The sequence below is a fragment of the Chrysemys picta genome, chromosome 1 (genome assembly GCF_011386835.1).
Source record: "Chrysemys picta bellii isolate R12L10 chromosome 1, ASM1138683v2, whole genome shotgun sequence".
Classification (NCBI taxonomy): domain Eukaryota; kingdom Metazoa; phylum Chordata; order Testudines; family Emydidae; genus Chrysemys; species Chrysemys picta.
In genome coordinates this window covers 308,786,181-308,808,246 of record NC_088791.1, presented here as the reverse complement: position 1 = coordinate 308,808,246, position 22,066 = coordinate 308,786,181, and the positions used below count along the sequence as shown (strand labels likewise).

The window sequence follows — 22,066 nt, the reverse complement described above, 5'->3', positions numbered from 1 at the left end:
AGAATTTTCTACTGATCAGTTTGTAATTTAAATCCTTAACTGAAGCCTGCATAGTAGTTAAACTGGTTGAAGAGAGAGCTTGCTCCTTTTGCTCTTCAAAAAAGCAGTCACCTGAAATTTCAAAATGAGTGCATCACTGGTACCAAGTGAGCCATGTTACACCCAGCTGCAGGACAACAGAAATGAAATAAAAAATAACAATGAAAGCATAATAAGTATGGGAGATACAAATGCCAACCAAATTATGACAAAGGTCAGAAGCACTGAAGGGGAAGTCAAGAGATGTGATTTGACAACTGATCCTGGAAGTGTGCATACTGGTGGGTCAGAGAACATTACGCGGTTGGATACAGAGCAGAATAAATTTCTGGTCTTTAAGGAATCTCAGATTTGTGACATCAATGTACAAGAATTTAGGTTGCCTTCTACCGTAAACAGGGAATTGGATAAAGATTACAAGACTGATGAAGTTAAGGATACTTCAAAGAATATTCGTATTAGCCGAGGAAAAAGTCTGTCTAATTTGAAGAGCAGTGCAAATGATACCAGTTCAGGGTGTCTTTCAAAAGATGATGTTGAATTTACCCGGCATATTTCTAAGGATAAAATGATCAGGACCATGGAGGCTGAAGGAATAAAAAGGCTTTCTTTGGGAAGATCAAGTAAATTTTCTACTAAAACAGAAGCATTTTCAAAAGAACGTGTGTCGTGTAAACGTTCACTTTCTGCATCACTGGATTCCATTGATACATCACATAGTTTGATTGGTGATACTGAGAAATCACAGAAAACACCAGCGGATCATTTTCTAGGTATGGTTTTTCATCCACTTGACAATACCTCAGAGGAAAATATGGTGTTTTATTCGAAACCATCTACCTCAGAGAACAAGAAAGTAAATATCCCAGAGAGCCAAATGGATGTGGAAGATGTACCAAATGTTAACAGCAAAAGCACACTGCATCCTACTCACGTAGATCTAAATTTAGGTGGTAAGCCCAGTGAAGTCTCTAGTAAGTCAGAAGCACAACTAGGTCAGGGTCATACAAGTAAAAAACTGGAGCTAAAACATCCACCACTTGTACCATCTAAGAACATTTGTCAACAAAAAATTGAGAGAATTATGTTGGTAGAATTTCTAGGATGTCAAAGAGAAGAAAGTACATTAGTACAAGAGAAGAAAGGATGTGGAGCTGAAGTGTCCAAAATGCAAGCTCCCCAGTTTCAAGACTTTTGTAGTAAAGTAGGGGATCCACTCTTAAACCAAGTGGTAGCCTATGCTGAGGACAGACTACGAAGTGGTAATAACACCTGCCCTGGGTTAGGAAGAGGAAGTAATGATGATGAAAGCAGGGCAGCTAATCAAGGTCGTCAGGAATACATAGCAGACAAAGAAATTGGATCTGTATTTGATAGCAAATCGAGTGGCAAACTGACACCTACAAGAAATAGAAACTTACTTGAAGCTGGTACAAGTTGCATTCAAACAGTTGGTGGGCATATATCTTTTCTACACAACGTTAGTCTCCCTTACAGCAAAACCATGAAAGTTAATGAGAATAAACTGATGCTAGTCAAAGGGAACACTGAAAACACAGTGTCTGCCTCTGATCTCTCAGATCAACACAGAGCGCTTAGTACAGACACAATGTCAAACGAACAGCCAAACAACCAGGATAGTGATGTGGAAACTGCAAGCTTTTCAGTTCAGAATAAAAAGACAGCTATTGCAAAGAAATATCTTTCAGATGAAGCATCAGAGAGTTATAAAATTTCAGCAAGGGCTGATGCCTTTTTCTGTGTCCCAACTTCCTTGCGCCCAGTGGCAACTGTGAATGTTAATAATCAGCCCACAATTTCAAACAGCAATTTAAAGGAACTTTATGCACTTCATGTTGACAAGCTGTCACCCTCCTCAGTCCTACCTCCCATTGACAGTACCCAGTTGTTAAACATATCCCCTAAAGTGCCTATCAAGACTGCTGTGAACAGTGGAATCCCCAAACCAATCCTTGTGCATTCCAAGGGCTCCCTTACAGCCAAGGGTGATGCGGAGAGTGACAGCAGTGAAAAGCCTGAAGAAAACATTGAGATAAAACCGGTCATACCCAAACCCAAACACGTGAGACCTAAGATCATCACTTACATTAGAAGAAATCCTCAGTCTATAGACCATCTTGACTCTTCCTTTGCCTCAACTGAGCTGCCGTATGGTCCCCCTGTGTGTGGTATGCCCATGGCAAAAGAACAGCAGATATTGAGTGGTGGGGATATTAAACCATCTAACATTCTGTATGACAAATTTAAACCCGACTTGCAGAAGCCAAGAATCTATGGTTCGGGACTTGTGGTATCTGGCATTAAGCCCCCGGGACATCATTTTGGTCAAATGAGTGAAAAGTTTTTACAGGAGGTAAGGAGATAACCACCTCTTTTGTACACCTATTGACGTTTGTTTACTTATTTCTTTGAGGAAAATAGCAGAGATTGGTGGTAAAACCTGAAAACAGTAAATCAGTACTGGGATATATGTGGGTATTGTAAACAAACTTTATTAACTATTTCTGACACTGACGTTGGTGATGGTGAATGGTCTGTTGCTGGAAGCTGCCGTACTGTCACAGTGCTTCCCAGAAGCACACAATCACCCCCTAATATTCAAAAGCTATAAATGGGAACATTGGAGAGAGAGAAAGGCATGTCTCTTAACTCCGCTGACATACATGGGCCTGGGCGAGCCTTTTGAAGAGACAGCTGTAGAAAATGGTCACTATTTGCTATGGTAAACACTATGGTAAACAGGGGCTTTTCCTCCTCCAGAGGAAGGTTGGCAGGTATGTCCAGCAAGAGCTCTGGACTGGTGACATGCAGTAGGACTAGAAGAGTTTGCCTCTCATTTGAACGAACAGAAAAACAGGCTACATTTATGGTGAGAAATGTAGAGCAAAGATAAAATGCTCACGCCTGATATACACTAGGAAATTAGATAGGTATAACTGCGTTGCTCAGGGGTGTGAAAAATCCACACCCCATGAGTGACAGTTAAACTGACCTAACCCCTGGTGTAGACAGCGCTAGGTCGACAGGAGAATTCTCCCCTCAGGGCGGTGAATTACGCTGACAGAAGAACCCCTCCTGTCGGCATACGTTGTGTCTTTGCTGAAGTGCTACAGCAGCGCAGCTGCAGCGTTTTAAGTGTGGACAAGCCCTAAATATCTACAATATCTGTTTTATCAGAATTTCAGTATAAAATATGCAAAACCCTAAAAGATTCTAAACTGATTTCTGTAATAGTTTAAGGCCAATCTTACGTATTTTGAAATATTAAAGATGTGCTTATGAACCTGTTAGGATCAAAGCTCCTATAGCCACGCATCCTCTAAATGCTTATAATTACTGAAAAGATATGGCTTGTCATATTAAATACATGGTAATTTACAGCAGAATTCATTTATCAGTAGATATACTTCTGTCTATGTAATTTTTTATTAATTTTTAAAATACGTTTAACCCTGATTTCCAAGCCACTCCCCCCTCCCCCAAATCCCTAACTGGTTCACACTGGAAAATATTAAAGGGTCCTTAACAGACAATTATGATTTATATTTTAAAAGAAAAGTCTTCAAAAGTTGGACTCCAACCCAGAGTGCTAATGGGGGCAATAGTGTAAATGTGTCTTAGCAAATTGTGGAGGAGTGAACACCCATAAGTATGTGACATTGCTGTGTTCTTTTATCCCAAGTCATGGAAAGCAGCCCACAGCCTGAAGAGGTGGACTCGGGGCAGGTCCACACTTAAAGCGCTGCAGCGGTGCAGCTGTAGCGCTTAGTGAAGACGCTACCTAAGCTGACGGGAGAGCTTCTCCCATCAGCATAGGTACTCCACTTCCATGAGAGTTGGTAGCTGTGCCACCAGGAGAAGTCCTCCCATTCACATAGTGCACTCAGGGGGTGGATTTCAGTTAAACTGACATAAGTTTGTAGTGTAGACCGAGCCTCAGTGGGACTACACTTGTGTGTGTAGCTAAGCACATGTATAGGTCTTTGCAGATTCGTGGCCTTTATGTGGAGAATTTGTTCTGCTGTTGTTTATGGGGCTGTGACTTTCATCAGCATTCAGACAACAGCCTGGGACATGAATCCTGAAAGTTTCATGAATTGGACCACACATTTGTCAAAAATGTTTCTCTCTTTTAAGAAGCTTCAGTTTCAAGGAGCAGAAACAGCACCATCTAATTTAGGTTACCTACTACATACATAACATACATACAGACATCAATAATGAATAACAAAAGCCAAAGTGAACAGTTTGTGATTAGCCCATATGCTGATGTTTTCATACCAAACTATCTGGCAAATGCTTATGAATAGCAAATAAATTCATAGGACTCAGGGTCATTTTGTGAACGAATAAGGCCAAGTTTCTTTGTATTTATTCATCACAATGAATCTGAACATATTAATCTCAAATGAGATTATTTTTCTGATGAAATTAGGTAAAAGTACTTTTAACTGTGTTTCTAATTGTTTCATTCATTATGGTGTAAGAATTAAATTCTCCACATTCTTGTAATAAAAGACAACTTGCTCATTCAAGAAACTTTGCTAGAGATGAGTGTCTTTGTTTAAAAAAGGAAGAACTCTAGTTTATCTTCAAATAAGGAATATTTTAAATAACATCCAACAAAAATTCCCTTTACTCATTTCCTTGGCACATCATTCTCCATGTTCAAGGAGATTTACCTTTCAGGTGTTAATAGTGTCACTTTGTTTTCACTACTTGAGGCTTTTTCTGAGAGCAAGGGTCAGCGGTGTGTTGCATTTGGCCTGGTTGCGAATGAAATTTTTATTCCATGGCGAGTGATCAATAGGATCAAACCATCACATTTTGAATCTCCCATGCTGATCTCAAACCAGCAACCACAAAGAGGAGAAATTAGTCATAGTCTTTACAAGCAAATGTGAGCTCCTTGTTTCCTGGATATGTGAATACACTGCAGTGATATCTGTTTCATTTATTTCTCTATAGGTTGGGAAAAGGCCTATGAAAGAAGAATTTTGTTCTCCGCCATATACCCACTATGAGGTATCTCCAAGTTTTTATCGATCTGCCATGATACTTAAACCACAGTTAGGACTGGGTGCGGTTTCCAGGTTGCCCTCTGCAAAAAGTAGGATTTTGATTGCAAGTCAAAGATCCTCAGATAGCTGCCTCCATCAGCCAGGACAAATAACAAATGCTTCCAGCCTTTATCATCCTGAGGCTTCAGGTAAACTACAAACACTTCCTGTCTTTTACCTATAATCAGTAATTATTTTTTCAGACAGGCATATGACAAAACGAGCAATACCTTGGCCTGATACCAGAAAGCTCTAATATCACTCTACAAGATGCCTTTATCTAGTCTGAGGTAAGACTCTGCTGACTAAGGAGCCTGGGACTTGTAGGAAGGTTACTGGGTCTCTTGCCAAGGAGGAAGGCTCAGTTTCAGGACCAGTCATTACAGTGCTTATGTACCTGATCTTCCTCCTCCCTGTAGGTGTCTGAAATGTCTTATCTGCAGTAGTCGGAGGCTAGTTACCTTTGCTGTTGTAGCAGGGAAGTTAATTGAACACTTTTTTCCCCATCACAAAAGTCTTTTTTAGAATTTACTATCTCATTCTGTCCCCTCCCCCATAACACTGTGTTCTGTTCTGATGTGCCTCACAGTGTTAAAATATGCTGGCAGAGAAGTGACATTTACTACAGTCCTGATCTTCTGAAGGCCTGACACAGACCTCTTCTGTGCCAGAACATTGAACACAGCACAAGATCAAGCAGACTAATGGGGTGGGGTGTGTGGGGTGTGTATATATATATATATATATATATAGAGAGAGAGAGAGAGAGAGGATCTGGTACACAGACCACTGAAATGCAGCCTTTTCTGGAATGGAACATGGCAGCCACTTAACAGCATACCACACTACATAGAAATGTAGGACAAGAAGTAAAGCTGTAGTTAAAAACTCCCAAAGGTATTTAGATAGGCAGAATGGAATATGACCCTAACATTGAGCTTAACACCACCTCTGCCCTTGAAAAGAGTGCCGTTTGATAGTTAAAAGGCACACATTGTCTGGATCTTAGTTTTGCATCTCATCAGAAAGTCAGTACCTCCAGCAGCACAGTGCCTCCTATCGCCATCTTGGTGAAATTGGTGCTGTATTGCCTCAGTACCTGGATTTTTTTTCTCTGTGGCCCTATTTGCAAATATTAGCCAAGCCAATCTCTGCATAACTTCTGAGAATTTACAAGATCACAGAATAAGGTAGTAAAGCTGTAAGTGACACAGGAATATAGGGGGAGCAGAGTGGAGGGCAAGTAAACTAGAAACAATATTGACACTGACAGGAGATGTAAGAGCTTGAAGGAAGGGAAGGATGAGACAGTCCTTAAAAGGTGGAAACTCAGAGACATCGTAAGTGTACGGGGAAGGGAAACACAGGGAATGGGCATGCTAACATATTTAGTCACTTATCTGATGGTTCAAATGAATGATTTTTATTCATCCTCTTCATACATAAAATTATTTTATTCACTCTGTACTTTTCATTTTGCAATCCCTGCTTTTGCCAATCCATTTTCTTTGTTCATTCAAGGACATGCTGTCTTCCACGTATTAGACTTGTCTAGATTATGCATTGTGTCTTACTTCATTAAAGTGTTGTTGTAGCTATGTTGGTCCCAGCATATAAGAGAGAGAAGGTAGGTGAGGTAGACACCAAAAACCATGGATTTAATAGGGACACTGATTTTATGGCTAATTACAACAGTTTGTACTGCACCACATTGCCTGCTACCTTTAATTGCCCAATTAAACAATCTGTGCTTAACAATCTAATGTCCAGTTGTCCACTTCATTTCAAGTGACTGGCTCCAACACATTATGCCTTCTGCTTAACAATCTATCCCAACTTGTGTTTAACTCAGACACTCTGGATTGGGCCTCCTCCCCCAGACCAGAAGAAGAGCTCTGTGGAGCTCAAAAGCTTGTACTTTCCACCGCAAAAGTTGGTCTGATAAAAGATTTTACCTCACCTACCTCATCTCTTACTGTATGGAACACCAATTGGAAATCCAAGCAGTATCTGTCTGTGCCTCGCCTCTGTTTCTTTTCTGTAATGTCATCTTAAAATTTCTAACTGAGAAGCTTTATCCCTTATGAAACAGTTGGCCATTAATTATCAAGTCATATTTTTCTAGTTATTTTGTGATCTCATCACTGATTATCTCTAGGATCTTGTCGGCCACCAAGGCCAGAGTTAATTTCTTTGCTCCCCATAGCTTCCTTCTTAAAGAATTTCATTATGTTTGCATCTCTCCAGCCCATTGTTATCTCACCACTTTCAAAGATACTATTAAAAATAACTCTGCTAATGATCTGTTGTGCCATCTCCCTCTGTATCTTGATGTGTAACCCATCTGTTTTTATTGATTTTTAAATGACACAAAACTTGTTCCGGAGTGATTGCCTAATGCCTTTAATTTTTCATTGTGTTGCCCCAGACACGTTATTTTCATTTCTGTCATCTCACCTCCAATTTCCCTTATGAGCAGTGAGATAAAGAACTTGAATTTTTCTGCTGGATCTTCTTCCTGTGTTGTTAAGTTCTTTCCACTGTTCTCTAGTGAGTCACTGGCTTTCCTTATTGATCAATTCTTTTTATTTATTAAAAGTATCTTCTATTGTTTTCCTTTACTTCCTGGGCAATGCCTCTTTTATTTGCAGTATTTTCTTTCCTTAATACCCATTCAGTATTGGTTAGTATTTTTCTTTGTCATCTTTATAGTTTGGATCCTTAATTCTTATACAACCCGTTTTTCCCTTTGACAGCTTTTTGACTTCTTAAGCCATCTTTATCCATCTTTTTTTTTTTCACCATGTCTCTGAAAAGGAATATATTGCTTATGAAGTATGGCAGAGTGACAGCATGGGAAAATGATGTCCTTTAACCATGGAACAGACATAATATAAGCAGTGGCAATGTAAGCTTCCACACAGCTTTCTAGCAATATGTTTCACTCTCTAGAACAAATTGCGGTTCAGTCTACCATTCGTGCCTATTCTATCCTTTGCTTCAATGATTAGACTGCCAATAAAAGTATCAATTAGCAATAATTGTGAGAATGATTCTTGTATTGTGGACACCTCTCTATTAGAACCCAATCTGAAACAAATATCTTCTTTCATCTAAACCACAAGCCATCATATAGTAAAAATTGTTTCAGTTCACTTGATGGCACGTATGATTTGGTAATTTGATACAGAGCTTTTACCTCTCAGTCATCTCTTCAGATCCAGCTCAGGTGAACAGTTGCTGAACCCCATTATTTTCTGATAGCCATTGAACAGCTCATGTGAAATGAGCATTTGGAGTCAGTACAGTTCTCACAACTGCCAGTTTGGCTGGCTGGCTTAGTTGTGTCTGTGCCTCAATGGATCACAGCTGAGGGCTTGTCTGCATTACTGGCTGGATCGACGGGCAGCGTCTAGTCTAGATGCGATAAATTGACTGCCGAGCACTCTCCCGTCGACTGCGGTACTCCACCAGGGCAAGAGGCACAGATGGAGTCGATGGGGGAGCGTCAGCCATTGACTTACTACAGTGAAGACACCGTGGTAAGTAGATCTAAGTACATCGACTTCAGCTACGTTATTCACATAGCTGAAGTTGTGCAACTTAGATTGATCCCCCCACCCCCCAGTGTAGATCAGGCCTGAGAATACCAAATTCAGGACACAGTGCTGAGAAATAGGGCACCCCAAACTGGTGGTTATTCTATCATTAGATTATACCAAGCCAGTAACAAAAGTGAACTTCTGTGTCACCACATTGGTTAACAAGAAGTCAAAAACACAATCGCTTTAGAGATTCCAGCCCTTGGCTCACCATCCAGACACTGGACTTTATGATGAGTGGTTACTGAAAACCAGTTTCATCAGAATTAGGGTCTGTAGCGAAGCCTGACTCAACAGTGTGGCACCTTCTGCTGGTTGTCCTGGGAATTAGCTCTTCACCAGGTTCAGAGTGCCCCTACTGGCCAGTGTCTCACCTGCCGCTGGCCCTGTGTCCCTTCTGGACCCCAGTGCCTTTTACCCTGGGGTTTTGCCCCAGCAGTAACCCACCATCTGGGTCTCCCCTCCCAGAGTAACCCCCAACCCTCTATCCCCACCTTGCCTCAGTGGCTACTGCCAGTCATCCTTTAGCCCCCGCTCCCTGGGGCAAACTGCAGTCTGTAAACCACTCATCACTGGCAAGGGGGGGTTGGACCTGCTGCCTTTGCCTAACCCCAGGCTACACCTCTGCAGCCCCAGTATCTCTGTAGGCCTTGCATAAGGCCTGCAGCCTGGGGAGTTGCCAGGCTGGAGCTCTCCAGCTCCTCTTGCCTTTCCCCAGCATTACTCTACTCAGGTTCCCTTCTCTCCCAGGCAGCCAGGAGGGGGAATGTAGTGAGTGGGGGGCAGGGCCTCAAGGAAGGGGTGGGGCAGGGAGCGTGGCCTTGAGGAAGGGGCATGGCTAGGGTGTTCGGTTTTGTGGGATGAGGAAGTTGGCAGCCCTAATGCCCTTACATGCTTTGATGACTCACAGTGGCAGCCATCCCCTGTTCTTCCTGAGGCATCCACAGGAAAGGCTTACTGGGTGGGATAAATTTCTTAAAAGGTCCATTGTGAGCTGACTGTCCTTAATGGGCCATCAACACATAGTTCTCTGGCCCTAATATAAATTCTCTCTGGGGGGTGTTACCCAGAAATGTAAAATACCAATCCATAGCCAATATTCATAACTTCAGATACAAAGATGATACATGCATATAAACAGGATAATCATACTTAGCAAATCAGAACTTTTCCATTCACACCTTATGTGACTTGCTTTGTACAAGATTTGTTGCAACTGTAGAACAGTGGTAGCAATAATGATACAAATGGTCATATTCAATCATACAGCATCACTTTAGTGAAGAAGACAAGGAAGGAATGGGCCTGGAACTACTGTCTCAGATCCAGAAGGATTAAGGCACATTGGTGAAGCAAGATTGGGAAGCTTGCACTGTTGCTGTATGTGTAATGTGAAAAAATAGAGAACTTCATTGTCTAAGCCTGTCAAGCTGGCACTTTCGCATATGCTAAATCCCCTAAAAATTTGCCCTACTGAGTCTATGTAAATGGTTGCGTTTAGCTCTCACTTTTGCACTGAAAGTGACGAGTGGAATTCCATTTTGTTTATAGTTTTTCAAGCATCAGTTTATAATTTGAAATGAAAAGCGCAATCTAGCAGAACCCATCCTATCCAGAAAACTGAGTCTGACATACAGATCTGATAGATTAATATCAGTATTTGCTTTGTTTGAATCTAACTTTTTTATGGGTCAGAACAAACCTATTACGTCTCCAGGAATTTGACACCTTTTATCTCTTTCTGTCAACTTATTTCCCTTAATTTGACAGACTGTTGTGGTGTTATGTTTAATTATTTCCTTTTATCTGCCTTATTGTTTTTTTATGTGGTATTAGAGCAACAGGATGAAATGTAGCTTAGATAAACTTAATATAATCAAATGAAGCATACACACATAAACCAAAGCACTTTCCTTGATATAAATGAAGGCAATGTTTTGTTCTTAAAAGTGCACATTTATAAGTTTGCTTGATTAAAGCATAATCAGCTGTGGTATAAGTAGTGTTTCCCCTTGCTAGGCTACCATTACTACAAGCAAGAAACTCAAGTTAGCACTCACTTGAGGGCTGATCTTGAGCCCTTAATGTGACAAGCCTTTCACTGATTTCAGTCTTGCAGGATTAGGTTTTCGAGTGGTGGAAATGGAAGGAACTAGCCAGTCCCACAGTGTGATGTACTATACTACTACACGAATCTGCCTTGCCACAGTACAGTAGCCAGGGCAGAACCAGTGCCTTGTAATGGAGATTTTATTCCTCTCCGCTCTGCCTTCCCTAGTACAACAACTCTTTTAACCAGCCTTGGTGGTGCTGCATGGCACTGAGTATTTCGGCTCTCAGACAATAAGGATAATGAAGACAGTACTGTCTCTAAAGCAGTTGAGCATTAAATCCCTGAACTCCTGCTATCAGACAAGCCACAGAGCAATGCATTAAGGGTCTTGTTAGTTTCAAGCAGTTATAGTTTTCATTGGATTACTGCACTCCAGTAAGGCAGTGTTGTGGAAGGGAAATCTAATAATGAATGGTATTGTGTATAATGCTGGTAAACATCACACGATGAGGCTAAAAATGTGATTGAGTTGATTACAATTCTGTATGTGTAATATATTCAATCCATGGCGCACCTCTGCATGTGTTATACTGTCATTTTCGTATTTAGTGGTACTGCTCTTTAGAAATGCTTAAATGGATGACTAACTTTAAGAGGAGGATATAAAGTGGGTAGGCAAGGATTAAGAAAGTGTTATTGTTATGGGGAAAAGTGCTCAACGCTATAGGAGGTATAGTAAGTCAATGAATTGTGATGTATTCAAAGGGAGTTGGGTGTCATTCTCTCTCTCTGAGAGCTTAACACTCATTTATTCTGCATAAATTTTCCTTACCTCTTCTACAAGAGCCATCAAATGTTGAACAAGTATTTAATGACACTTTACACTTAATGTATAAATTGTTAATATACTTTTCTCTGTTATGAAGACTTTTTGGAGCAAATATGGTAATGTTTGTGTGAATTGGCTGATTTTGATTGGCAGACTATCTGACTTTGAAAAGTAAAATAGTGATCCCTTGATCATCTTTTAAAGCAAATTAAACGTCTACTATTTTTCCCTGATGTTTATGAATATTTTTTCCTTGTGCAATGTGAGTTAATTAAATTTTCCCCCCTTTTAGTTTATGATGTTTACCATTTTAATGGCTTATAGGATTTTGTGGGAATCTTGAACCAACTCCACACAATTGAAATTGAATCAAAGCAAAATCTGTTATTAATAAAAGGATAGTCAAAGCGCTTATACTTTTCTCTCTGTTAATGAGTTGGGGCCCAATCCTGACAGGTGCTCAGGACCCCCATCTAGGTGCTAAGAGTTTCCAAATCCCTCTGGAGATGCATTTTTTTTCAAGAGATAGAAACAGGACTGTATTTTTCTCTCTCACATGTATATACACACACACACACACACATACGTAAAGTACATCACTAGTGCCACTATGTCTCCTTCTGTGTCTTCTTTATTTTTTATGTTCTCACTCAGGGCTACTGAATATCAAATGAGATTTGAAGATAAGAATTGCACTTTGAAGTTGCTTCCTGTAATTTTGTATTTATGCTATTCAGGCTTCAATTTTATTCACTTGTTCTGCAATCTCATAAACCTGGGTCTGGGGGCAGATCTGAGTTGTTGAGCTTCTTAGTTTTTTGAAGAGAGAGATCATACACTCAGAATTCAAGGAGGAATATGTTATAGTGCTCTGTTCTGTATCTCCTAGTTACTCCAGCATAATGATTCTGAACAGCATTGCCTACTTTTTCAGCTGGCAGAATGGTGATTTGTATGTTTTTGTGGAGATTTAGAAGTGTCTCAATATGACACATCTCTTCAGAAGAATTATATGAAGGACAGTTATTGCCACCTTAGAAACCTAGCTCTATTCTCCTTCCCCTCTCTCAGCTAATACTGCCTGTTTAAAGTAAACAACCTGCAGTAACATTTTACATGCCATGTTCTCTGCCTGTCTCCATTGTTCTATGTCACATTGTAATTCTACACCTGGTGCCACAGACATTGTCAGTCACAGTATTGAAATACATTGCATCAATCTGTATTTTTGTACAGTGCAAGGAAAATGCTAAAGTGATTATTAAATACTAAGTGCTTATGTACTGCTTCGATATCACCCTAGCATAGAAAATCTGACAGGATGCATTTCTATGGGGAGTTAGGAAACAGAGAGGGCTTAACATAATTCCATAATCAGTGTGTAAATGAAATGAAAAGGTGTGAAGGTGAAAGTGGATAATGAAAAAGGAGAAACGTGGGATGAGACAAGAGTGAAAAAAGCAGATGAGTTCGAGGAAGCTCATAGTTAAGAAGGGAGGGTGTAAAGGCAGTTGGAAAGGGAGAGAGCTATCCATGGTGTGACATAATTGTAAGGGGACTACAGCCATTCTCCAAAATACATTCTGGCCATCTTCTTGAGGATTGCCGTTCAGTTAACTCCTAAGGCAGTTTCTCATGAGACTTCGCTTAATATCATCTAGCTTCTAGACACAGTGAGTGTGGAAATCTGTGATCCAGAACAGGCTTCAGGAATAGAGTCATAGGATGATAGAGATATAGGACTGGAAGGGACCTTGAGAGGTCTAGTCCAGTCCCACCTCCTTGTAACAACCTCTTATGTATTTGAAAACTATCATGTCCCCCCCACACACCCAGTCTTCTCTTCTCCAGACTAAACAAACCCAATTTTTAAAATTTTCCTTCATAGGTCATGTTTTCTAGACTTTTAATCATGTTTGTTTCTCTTCCCTGGACTTTCTCCAATTTGTCCACATCTTTCCCCAAATGTGATGCCCAGAACTGGACACAATACTCCAGCTGATGCCTAATCAGTGCAGGATAGAGTAGAAGAATTACTTCTCATTTATTGTTTACAACACTCTTGCTAATACATCCCAGAATAATGTTCACTTTTTTTAGGGCTGTCGATTAATCACAGCTAACTCATGCGATTAACTAAAAAAAATAAATCGTGATTAAAAAAATTAATGGTGATTAATCGCACTTTTAATTGCACTGTTAAACAATAGAATACCAATAGAAATTTATTAAATATTTTTGGATGTTTTTCTACATTTTCAAATATATTGATTTTAATTACAACACAGAATACAAAGTGTACAGTGCTCACTTTATATTATTTTTATTTCAAATATTTGCACTGTAAAAATGATAAACAAAAGAAATAGTATTTTTCAATTCACCTCATACAAGTACTGTAGTACAATCTCTATCGTGAAAGTGCAATTTACAAATATAGATTTTTTTTGTTATATAACTACACTCCAAAACAAAACAATGTAAAACTTTAGAGCCTACGTTCCATTCAGTCCTACTTCTTAATCAGCCAATTGCTAAGACAAAAAAGTTTGTTTACATTTACATGGGGGTAACCATTAGAGCTGGAGAACATCAGTTCCATTTTGTGACAACTTTCAAGTTTTTGATGTTTTTTCCCCCTCATTTGAATGAAAATAAAACCTTGAATATTTTCATGAAAATGGAATTGGTTGAACTGTTCATTTTTCAAATACAAAACCTGTGTGTTGGGTGAGGAGGTTAGGCTACTGGCGTGGGATGTAGAAAATCCAGTTTCAAGTCCCTGTTGTGGGAAAATGGTATCTTTGGGGGAAAATGTGTCACAAAAAAACAAAAACTTGAAGGGTCCTGAACTTCAAGGAGGGTTTGAGTTGTCAAGATACAGTTCCCTTTTATGCTTATCGAAATGTACACAGCCATTTTCTTTAACTTATTTGTTTGTTTTAGCTGAAACATTTTCAGATTTCACAGAGAGCTCACTTGAAAGTTATTGTTTAGTTATTTGCATGTATGGAGATGGAGTTTACATGCTGCACGAATGCTTACAAAATGATTGCTTGGTAGTTTCCTTGAGGCTTCTAAGGCACGTCTGTCTTGTGTTACCAATGACCACCTGCAAATGCTTTCTCGTTCCCAGATAGAAACAGCTGAAGTGTCACAGAAACTGACTCATGTAACGTACAGGCAACAATTCTTAATTCTGTAATTCACTTCAGGCAGGCAGACAGCTGGAAAGATTTTTGCCAGTTTTTGTTAGCTTATTTTGGCAGATTTTTATTAAAATGAAAGCTGCTCATTAAAATAACTTAATTCTTCTTGGAGTGCTTGCATGTGTCCGTTCCACTTCAGGTGTCTGCGCACCAGTGCGTTGGAGCCAGAGGACTTTTTCCCATAGCGGTTCCCATCAGGGCAGCATCCTTGTGCTGCCAGCCGAGAATAAAAAGAGTCCAGGGCTTCTCATCCATGGCACTGTGTTACAAGATCTCCATCCAGGCACTGTTCTCTACCTGCTACCATCTTTGGTACCAATACTGGTACCTAACAAAGTGTGGATGCTATCCCTTCCAGTTTCTGACCCTCCTGCTCTAAATGCTGGGTCTCAGAGTCATTCTCACTCTTTATTGGACCAACTAAGGCCTAGTCTTCACTTACCGGCTGGTCCGGAGGCACGCAATCGATGTTCTGTGATCGATTTATCGCGTCTGGTTAAGACGCGATAAATCGATCCCGGATCGATCCCGGAAGTGCCCACAATCGGCGCCGGTACTCCAGCTCTCCGAGAGGAGTACGCAGCGTCGACGGGGGGAGACTTCCGGCCGCGTCTGGACCCCGGTAAGTCCGGACTAAGGTACTTCGAATTCAGCTACGTTATTAACGTAGCTGAATTTGCGTACCTTAGTCCGAAGTCCGGACTAAGTGGGGACCAGCCCTAATATTTAATTAAAGTGAAAAAACTTCAGTAGGAGAGACTGAGGAAGATCTACCTCCCATAGTCCAGTGGTTAAGGTACTCAACCAAGAGATGGTTCAAATCTCTTCATCAGGCAGAGAGGGGATTTGAACTAGGTGTCTCCCATGTCCCACACGAGTACCCTAACCACTGGGCTAAAGGGAGGTTCTCCGCCAGCTGTTTTGCAGCCTTTGAGTTAGGCAGCCTCTGAGCACACTACTGGATTGGGCCCTGCATGTGACTAAGGTGGAGGAACATCTATCTTTTCCCGTTCGTGAATCACTAGCAGAGATCAGCAAACCCTTGCAATCCAAATTTAGGCACCTGTCTCTGTGAGATGGGGCTTAGCACACACCCTTCTTGTTGGCATCTTCCATTGGCTAACTTAGATGGCTTCCTTTGTAGAGCGCAATCTAAGGGATGTGTCTCTCCTCTGTATTTGTCACTGGTACAACTGCTGCTGGAATCCTGTGTCTAGTTCTGGTGTCTACAATTAAAGAAGGATGTTGATATATTGGAGATGGTTCAGAGAAGAGCCATGAGAATGATTAAAGGATTAGAACACTTGCCTTATAGTGATAGACTGAGGGCATGGCTATACTTGCAGATGTAGAGCGCTGGGAGTTAAACCAGCCTTTGGAGACCGCAGCAAGGAAAACGCTGCCGTGTGTTTACACTGTCAGCTGGAAGCGCACTGACGTGGCCACCTTAGCAGCTCTTGCAACGTCTCAAAGAGCAGTGCATTGTGGTAGCTATCCCAGTGTGCAAGTGGCTGCAACATGCTTTTCAAATAGGGGTGGGGGGTGGAGTGTGACAGGGAGTGTGTTGTGTGTATGTGGGGGAGAGACAGTGTGTTTTGGGGTGCAGAGACTGTCAGCATGCTGTCTTGTAAGTTCATACAGCAAGAGACCCCCCACTCTCCCGCCCGCCCCCCCCCCACCTCTCTCTCTCACACACAGCATTCCACAGTAATGGTTTGCTTTGTCCCAGAGCAGATAAGCATGCTGGCTGTCAGAAACAGAGCGTTGAAAGGGGATATCTGCATTCCTGCAGATTTCAAAACAATGACAAGAGTGGCCACTTGAATTCAGGGGATTATGGGACATTTCCAGAGGCCAATCACAGCGCAGTAATGCAACACCTCGGTCATACTGTGATGCCCAGGCATTTCAGCCAGGGCGTAGCAAGCTTTATGCTTCTCATGGAGGTGGAGTACCAGGAATGCTCCAGCTGCAGAGTCCAGGCGCTCTACATGCCTTGCCAGCGTGGACACGTCAGGGGTTAGGGCGCCCAGGGCTGCTTTAATGCGCTCTAACTTGCAAGTGTAGCCAAGCTCTGAGAGAGCTCAATCTAGTTAGCTTGACAAAGAGAAGGTTAAGGGTGAATTGATTACAGTCTATAAGTACCTACATGGGAATAAATACTTAATAAGGGACCCTTCAATCTAAGCAAGAAAGATATAACACAATCCAATGGCTGGAAGTTGAACCTAAACAAATTCAAAATGGAAATAAGGCATAATTTTTTACCAATTAACGTAATTAACCATTGGAACAACTTCCTAAAGGTTGAGGTGGATTCTCCATCACTGGCAATTTTTAGTTCAGGATTTGATGTTTTTCTGAAAGATAATTATTTTGGAACGGCCTCTGGCCTGTGTTATAGGAGGTCAGAATAAATGATCACAATGATCCTTTCTGGTCTTGGAATCTGATGTGGACATTTCCTTTCTTTTAAGAGTTTGGATGGGTGGGTGATTTCATTTAGCAACTTTATCTGGCTTTTAAAGAATCCTTTTCTTTGTGGGAATACAGCTTTATGCTGCCATTTTTGAAACAATTGTTCTACCGTGTAGCTTCCAAAATCATAGATATATATATTTCTTTTAGCTTGCAGAATTAAAATAGGATTTAACGGTAGAAAGTGATACAATAACTCATTTATAAAAGATTTTATTTGCTTGTTAGTCTATTAATTGGATGGATTTTTGACTTTGTATGTTCTGATTCTCAGTGTATTTCACCTTTTGTAATCCATTGTGAACTGTGATAGTTTTAAATGTATATTTGGCTGAGGAAAGGCCGTGCAGTTTAGGCAGCTTTTAATACTAATGTTCATTTTCATATTACGTTAATTTATTGATTTATTTTAAATACTCTGCGACGTGTCCCGGTTTCCTAGTTTTAATACCAAATTGTTTCTTTTTTCAGTTGATCTAAAAAAAGGCCCGTGCCCAAATGCTGCAAAATCCAATCTCCCCAAGCCATGTCAATCTGGACTTCGTCCTCCTGGCTATTCACGCTTGCCAGCAGCTAAGCTGGCAGCATTTGGTTTTGTCAGGAGCTCGAGTGTATCCTCTGTCTCAAGCAACCAGTCAAATGACAGCGTTCAGAGTGATCAAAGCAGAACAACCAACCGTAAGTCAGAGAAAAAACATTCTTTTTTTAAATATTAAAATGTATCCCAAATATGCTCAAAAGGGAGCCTGGATGGAAGGGTTATTTTAATCCTCGTGACACCTTAACAGTCTCTTCTATTCCATAAGGTTAGGGGTTTAGAATTCTGATTTTTCCCATTTGAAAATGTTTAATAAATAATGGTCGATGAATAATTACTAGAGATAAATTGCATGGAGGGGATTGCTCTCCCTATTGCAGAGGAAATTGCTTTAAAGGATGCACTTAATTCATTTTTGTACTCTATTTTTACTTATTTGGAGAATTTTCCTTCTTAAGTAAATAAATATAGATGTATTTGGTCAGCACACTGCAATCCTGGACAACAGGCATTTTAGGGGGAAAATTATATGCACTGAATAGTGTATTCTTTCTCATTTACTATTTTTCTGCACATCTCTTAATGTGTTGTGTGCTAAACTAGGTTGAGAAAGTTAATCAAATAATGCGAAGGGTACAAAATAGGATCAGAATTGGTTTCTTAGTGTTGGTCTCTTCTCCAGTCTTGGAAAGATCCCTTGGCTGAAATGTCATCTCAAATCCTATTTTCTGTAGCTAATATTAATTTTATTAAGTACTAAATAACGCCGGCTGGAGTGTGCACTCTTTGTGACATACACACACGCCATGGGCTCAGGACATAAATGGAGATTGAGGATTTTTAATGCCAGTTTTTCTTTGAAGACTGGTTTCAGCCTGAACCATGTCAATTTCAAAGCAACTGTTATCAGTCTTGAAGTGGTTCAAATTGAATGTGCCAGATTGCATAAAATTCCAGAGGCTTTAGGATGCTGTTGGGTCCTAAATCTTTTAGATTTTATATTAATTTTTAAATGAACTACAGTAAATAAAAACAAAAATACACAAAAAATCCTCAGGATTTCTTCTTCTTTGCACTTTTTTATATGGGGTCATTGAAATGCAGGAGATTAATGCATCTAATGAGTTCTGTCACACACAATGGTTTTGAAAGCTAAACGTATGTTAGAATCCTTATTACACTGTTGGACTCTTCTTTATTCTTACCTGTCTCATAATGAATGTTCTTTTGTTCTGAAGTTTTTTGCCCTAATTTTGTGTGTTCATAAAATTTGTCTTTTATCAGGTACTATGGCCTTTGTAGGGTGGCAAAAAACTCATGTCACCACTGATTTAATCCAAGCTACCACGTTTCAGCTAGAAACTGTGTGTGTATAGCTGTAATACAACCTTAGTAGATATTGGTGATATCTATAATTCCAACCTCTTATATTAGAATATTTTCATTTTGGTAAATTCTCTGAGTAAGATTCTCAATTCCAAAATATGGAGTCCGTTGATTTCAGTGCAGTTACTCTGGATTTATGCTGATGAAAATGTGATCAGAATCTAGCTTTGTGTGTACCCCAAGGAGTACAAAACCCCATAAACTTTGGAAGAAGTATATAGTCATATGAAATCCAGGCAATTGAGTCCAAGTTTTGGTGAGTTTGAAATACAGAGGTAGTTTAGTTTGTATGTAGTGATGGACTCGGTCCACAACATCTGGATCCAAGTTTCCAACACCACAGTTTTTGTGGAGATGTTTGGATCAGAGATTTTGATTCAGACCATTTGATTAAAGATTGTAACCATTTGTACAAGTCAAACTTAGATTTGTGTTAGGATTTCTGAACAACTCCAAAGTTTGTGTGTTTGGAATTGGGGTTTTGGCTGGACCCATCTGTAACTATTGGTGGTTACCTATCACATACTGAGTTTGTGACTCATGAGCAGGGCCAAAAATAGAACCTTATCAGCTCCTGTGTCTGCCAGGGCCATGCTGTTGCCCACAGACCACCAGATCACTTTTTGCATTTGAGAAGTGTGAAGAACAGTCTTCCCCTCATCTGAATGCATGGAAAAATCCTTTTCTTGAAGGACAGAGAGGTGAGTTTTGTATTGCCGTATACATCTTCCAAGCACTGTGTCTGTACATGAGATGTATAGTAACCAGGAGATTTCTGGACTAGAAGCAAAACTTACTTTTATTTTGCCTTCAACCCAATATGGATAATGGGTAACACCCTTCACTCCCTATCCCTTAAACTTGGTCAGCTGGATTTCTTTCTAAATAAATAACTAAATAACTAATAGGAGATATTGCATTTTATTTTCTTACTGTTGAATAATTAACTGTAATTGAAATATTATCAGACTGTAACTCCCAACTCCTCCTGAATATACTCTGTAGATAAAGGAAAGTTGAACCAATGGTATCACACCTAGTGTGCTTGAATTAGACTAAAGTTTATTCTGTTCCAGTGAGGTTTGTATTCCACCAACGTCACTGAGGTACCTGAGCATCTATTGCATAGAACAAAAGAGAAGTGGTGGGAAGGAAACTATATAACAAATCTTAACAGGACAAATGATTTATATTCCCTTGCTGTCCATTGGAAGAATAGTTTTATTTAATATAAATAGCTGATCTTATAACTACTAAATTGGATCATAAGATGTAACTAAATCAGATTCATTTGCTGAGCAGAGGGCAGGGTAAACTTTGAATATTTATATCCTGCCTCAGTGGGGTGCAGAGTGCTAAATGATGAATCTTTATAAATCTTTAAAGATAACATGATTTCCTATTTAAGCAGCACCACTGTGTATCAGGAAGACAGAATATTATTGAAAACACCTTAGCAGTCCAAATATACAGTAAATTGAGGGGCGTATAGTTGTGGATCTGATATCTGTCATAGTGAAACAAACATATTCTTGTAAGCAAATAGTAAAGTATTGTTTCTGCAAGCAGATATCTATAATTGCAGAGTGGGGGGACATATAGTAAAGGATTATGTTAGATCCAGATGATCTTTTCCTCAAGTGTTCCTGACTCTTTTTTCTCTCTCCTTGGATGTTTTAAGGTGCTAGTTCTTGCAGTGATACGTAATGGTCATATTACTTTCCAAAGCAACTATACTACTGTTTCGTTTCAGCAAATTAATATGGATTCATTAAATACCCTCTACACACATAAATGGCTTTGAATGATGGCTGTCTAAGGAGATATGTAACATTCCTTTTTTGGATAAATTTATTAATGAGGTTGCGGTGAGGCAGCTCTGGCATTACCCCAAATTCTCAATTTTTCTTGACCTTCCTGAAGGATTTAAGCCTGGGTATGGCACAGATCCTGTTCTGCTTTCCTTGGTCTACAATCTCATTATGGCAATGGATAAAGATTGCGCGCTTGCTGATTCTCATAAAGAGAATTACATTTGAGTTGCTCTGTTTTTCACTTAAAGAGGACCCAGAGCGGTGATTTCTTGTTTGCTGTGAGTAGAGTGAATAATTATTTTTTTTTAAAGTACTGCCAGGGAACCAAAAAGATCAGGGAAAATATTTGGTTTGGTTCAGAAAATGTTTGTGATTTGTCAGCGAATTGGAAAAATCCACATCTTCTTTCTGCCTAGTTCAGAGGAGGGATTTGAATCCACAACTCCCAGACGAGTGCCTTAGTCACCAGGCTGTAGAGTCGTTCTCATTGCTGTTGGTTATTGGCACAATGAATATTTAAATATTTATAAAACATGCAACAGTTTCAACAGGAGAAATTGAAAGTGACCTACCTCAGAATAGCCGATAGCCCTGGCAGTGGGGAGATCAGAATTTAAGGACCTGCTGCAGAGTGGGGAATCAAACCTGGGTCTCCCCCCAGGCCCAGCAAGTGTCCTACCCTTTGGGATATAGCTTATAAAAGGACGCACACTCACATAGTTTGCTGGTCCTGAAAAACTTTTCCTTGGGCACAATTGTCAGGTCAAATTCACAAATAGTTTTGAGTCAGCCGATATTTGCAGTTTTTGGTAAATAAATTCTTTGGCCAAAAAAATCACCCAGCTCTACCTTTAGTTACGAGGTCTTTCCTGTGTGGGGTACCACAGAGTTCTGTTCTCTCACCCCTCTGGTGCTTCATGTAAGTTAGGCTGCTATGCGAGATTGTGTGAGAGCTTAGGTTGCATTACCCTGAGTTGCTGGTGACACTGCTCCGGGGGCAGATCAAGTTGTAGGTGAGCAGCTCTGGTGTATGCCAG

At 40.1% G+C, this 22,066-nt stretch overlaps 1 protein-coding gene across 1 annotated transcript; it reads left to right on the top strand.

Moving 5' to 3' along the window:
• Positions 1-124: 124 nt before the first annotated feature.
• Positions 125-21,254, top strand: LOC135972144 (microtubule-associated tumor suppressor candidate 2-like). Its single transcript, XM_065582725.1, has 4 exons — positions 125-2,413; positions 5,029-5,269; positions 17,763-17,969; positions 21,139-21,254. Exons 1-4 carry the CDS (start codon positions 125-127, stop codon positions 21,252-21,254), a joined length of 2,853 nt encoding a protein of 950 aa, XP_065438797.1.
• Positions 21,255-22,066: the final 812 nt, after the last annotated feature.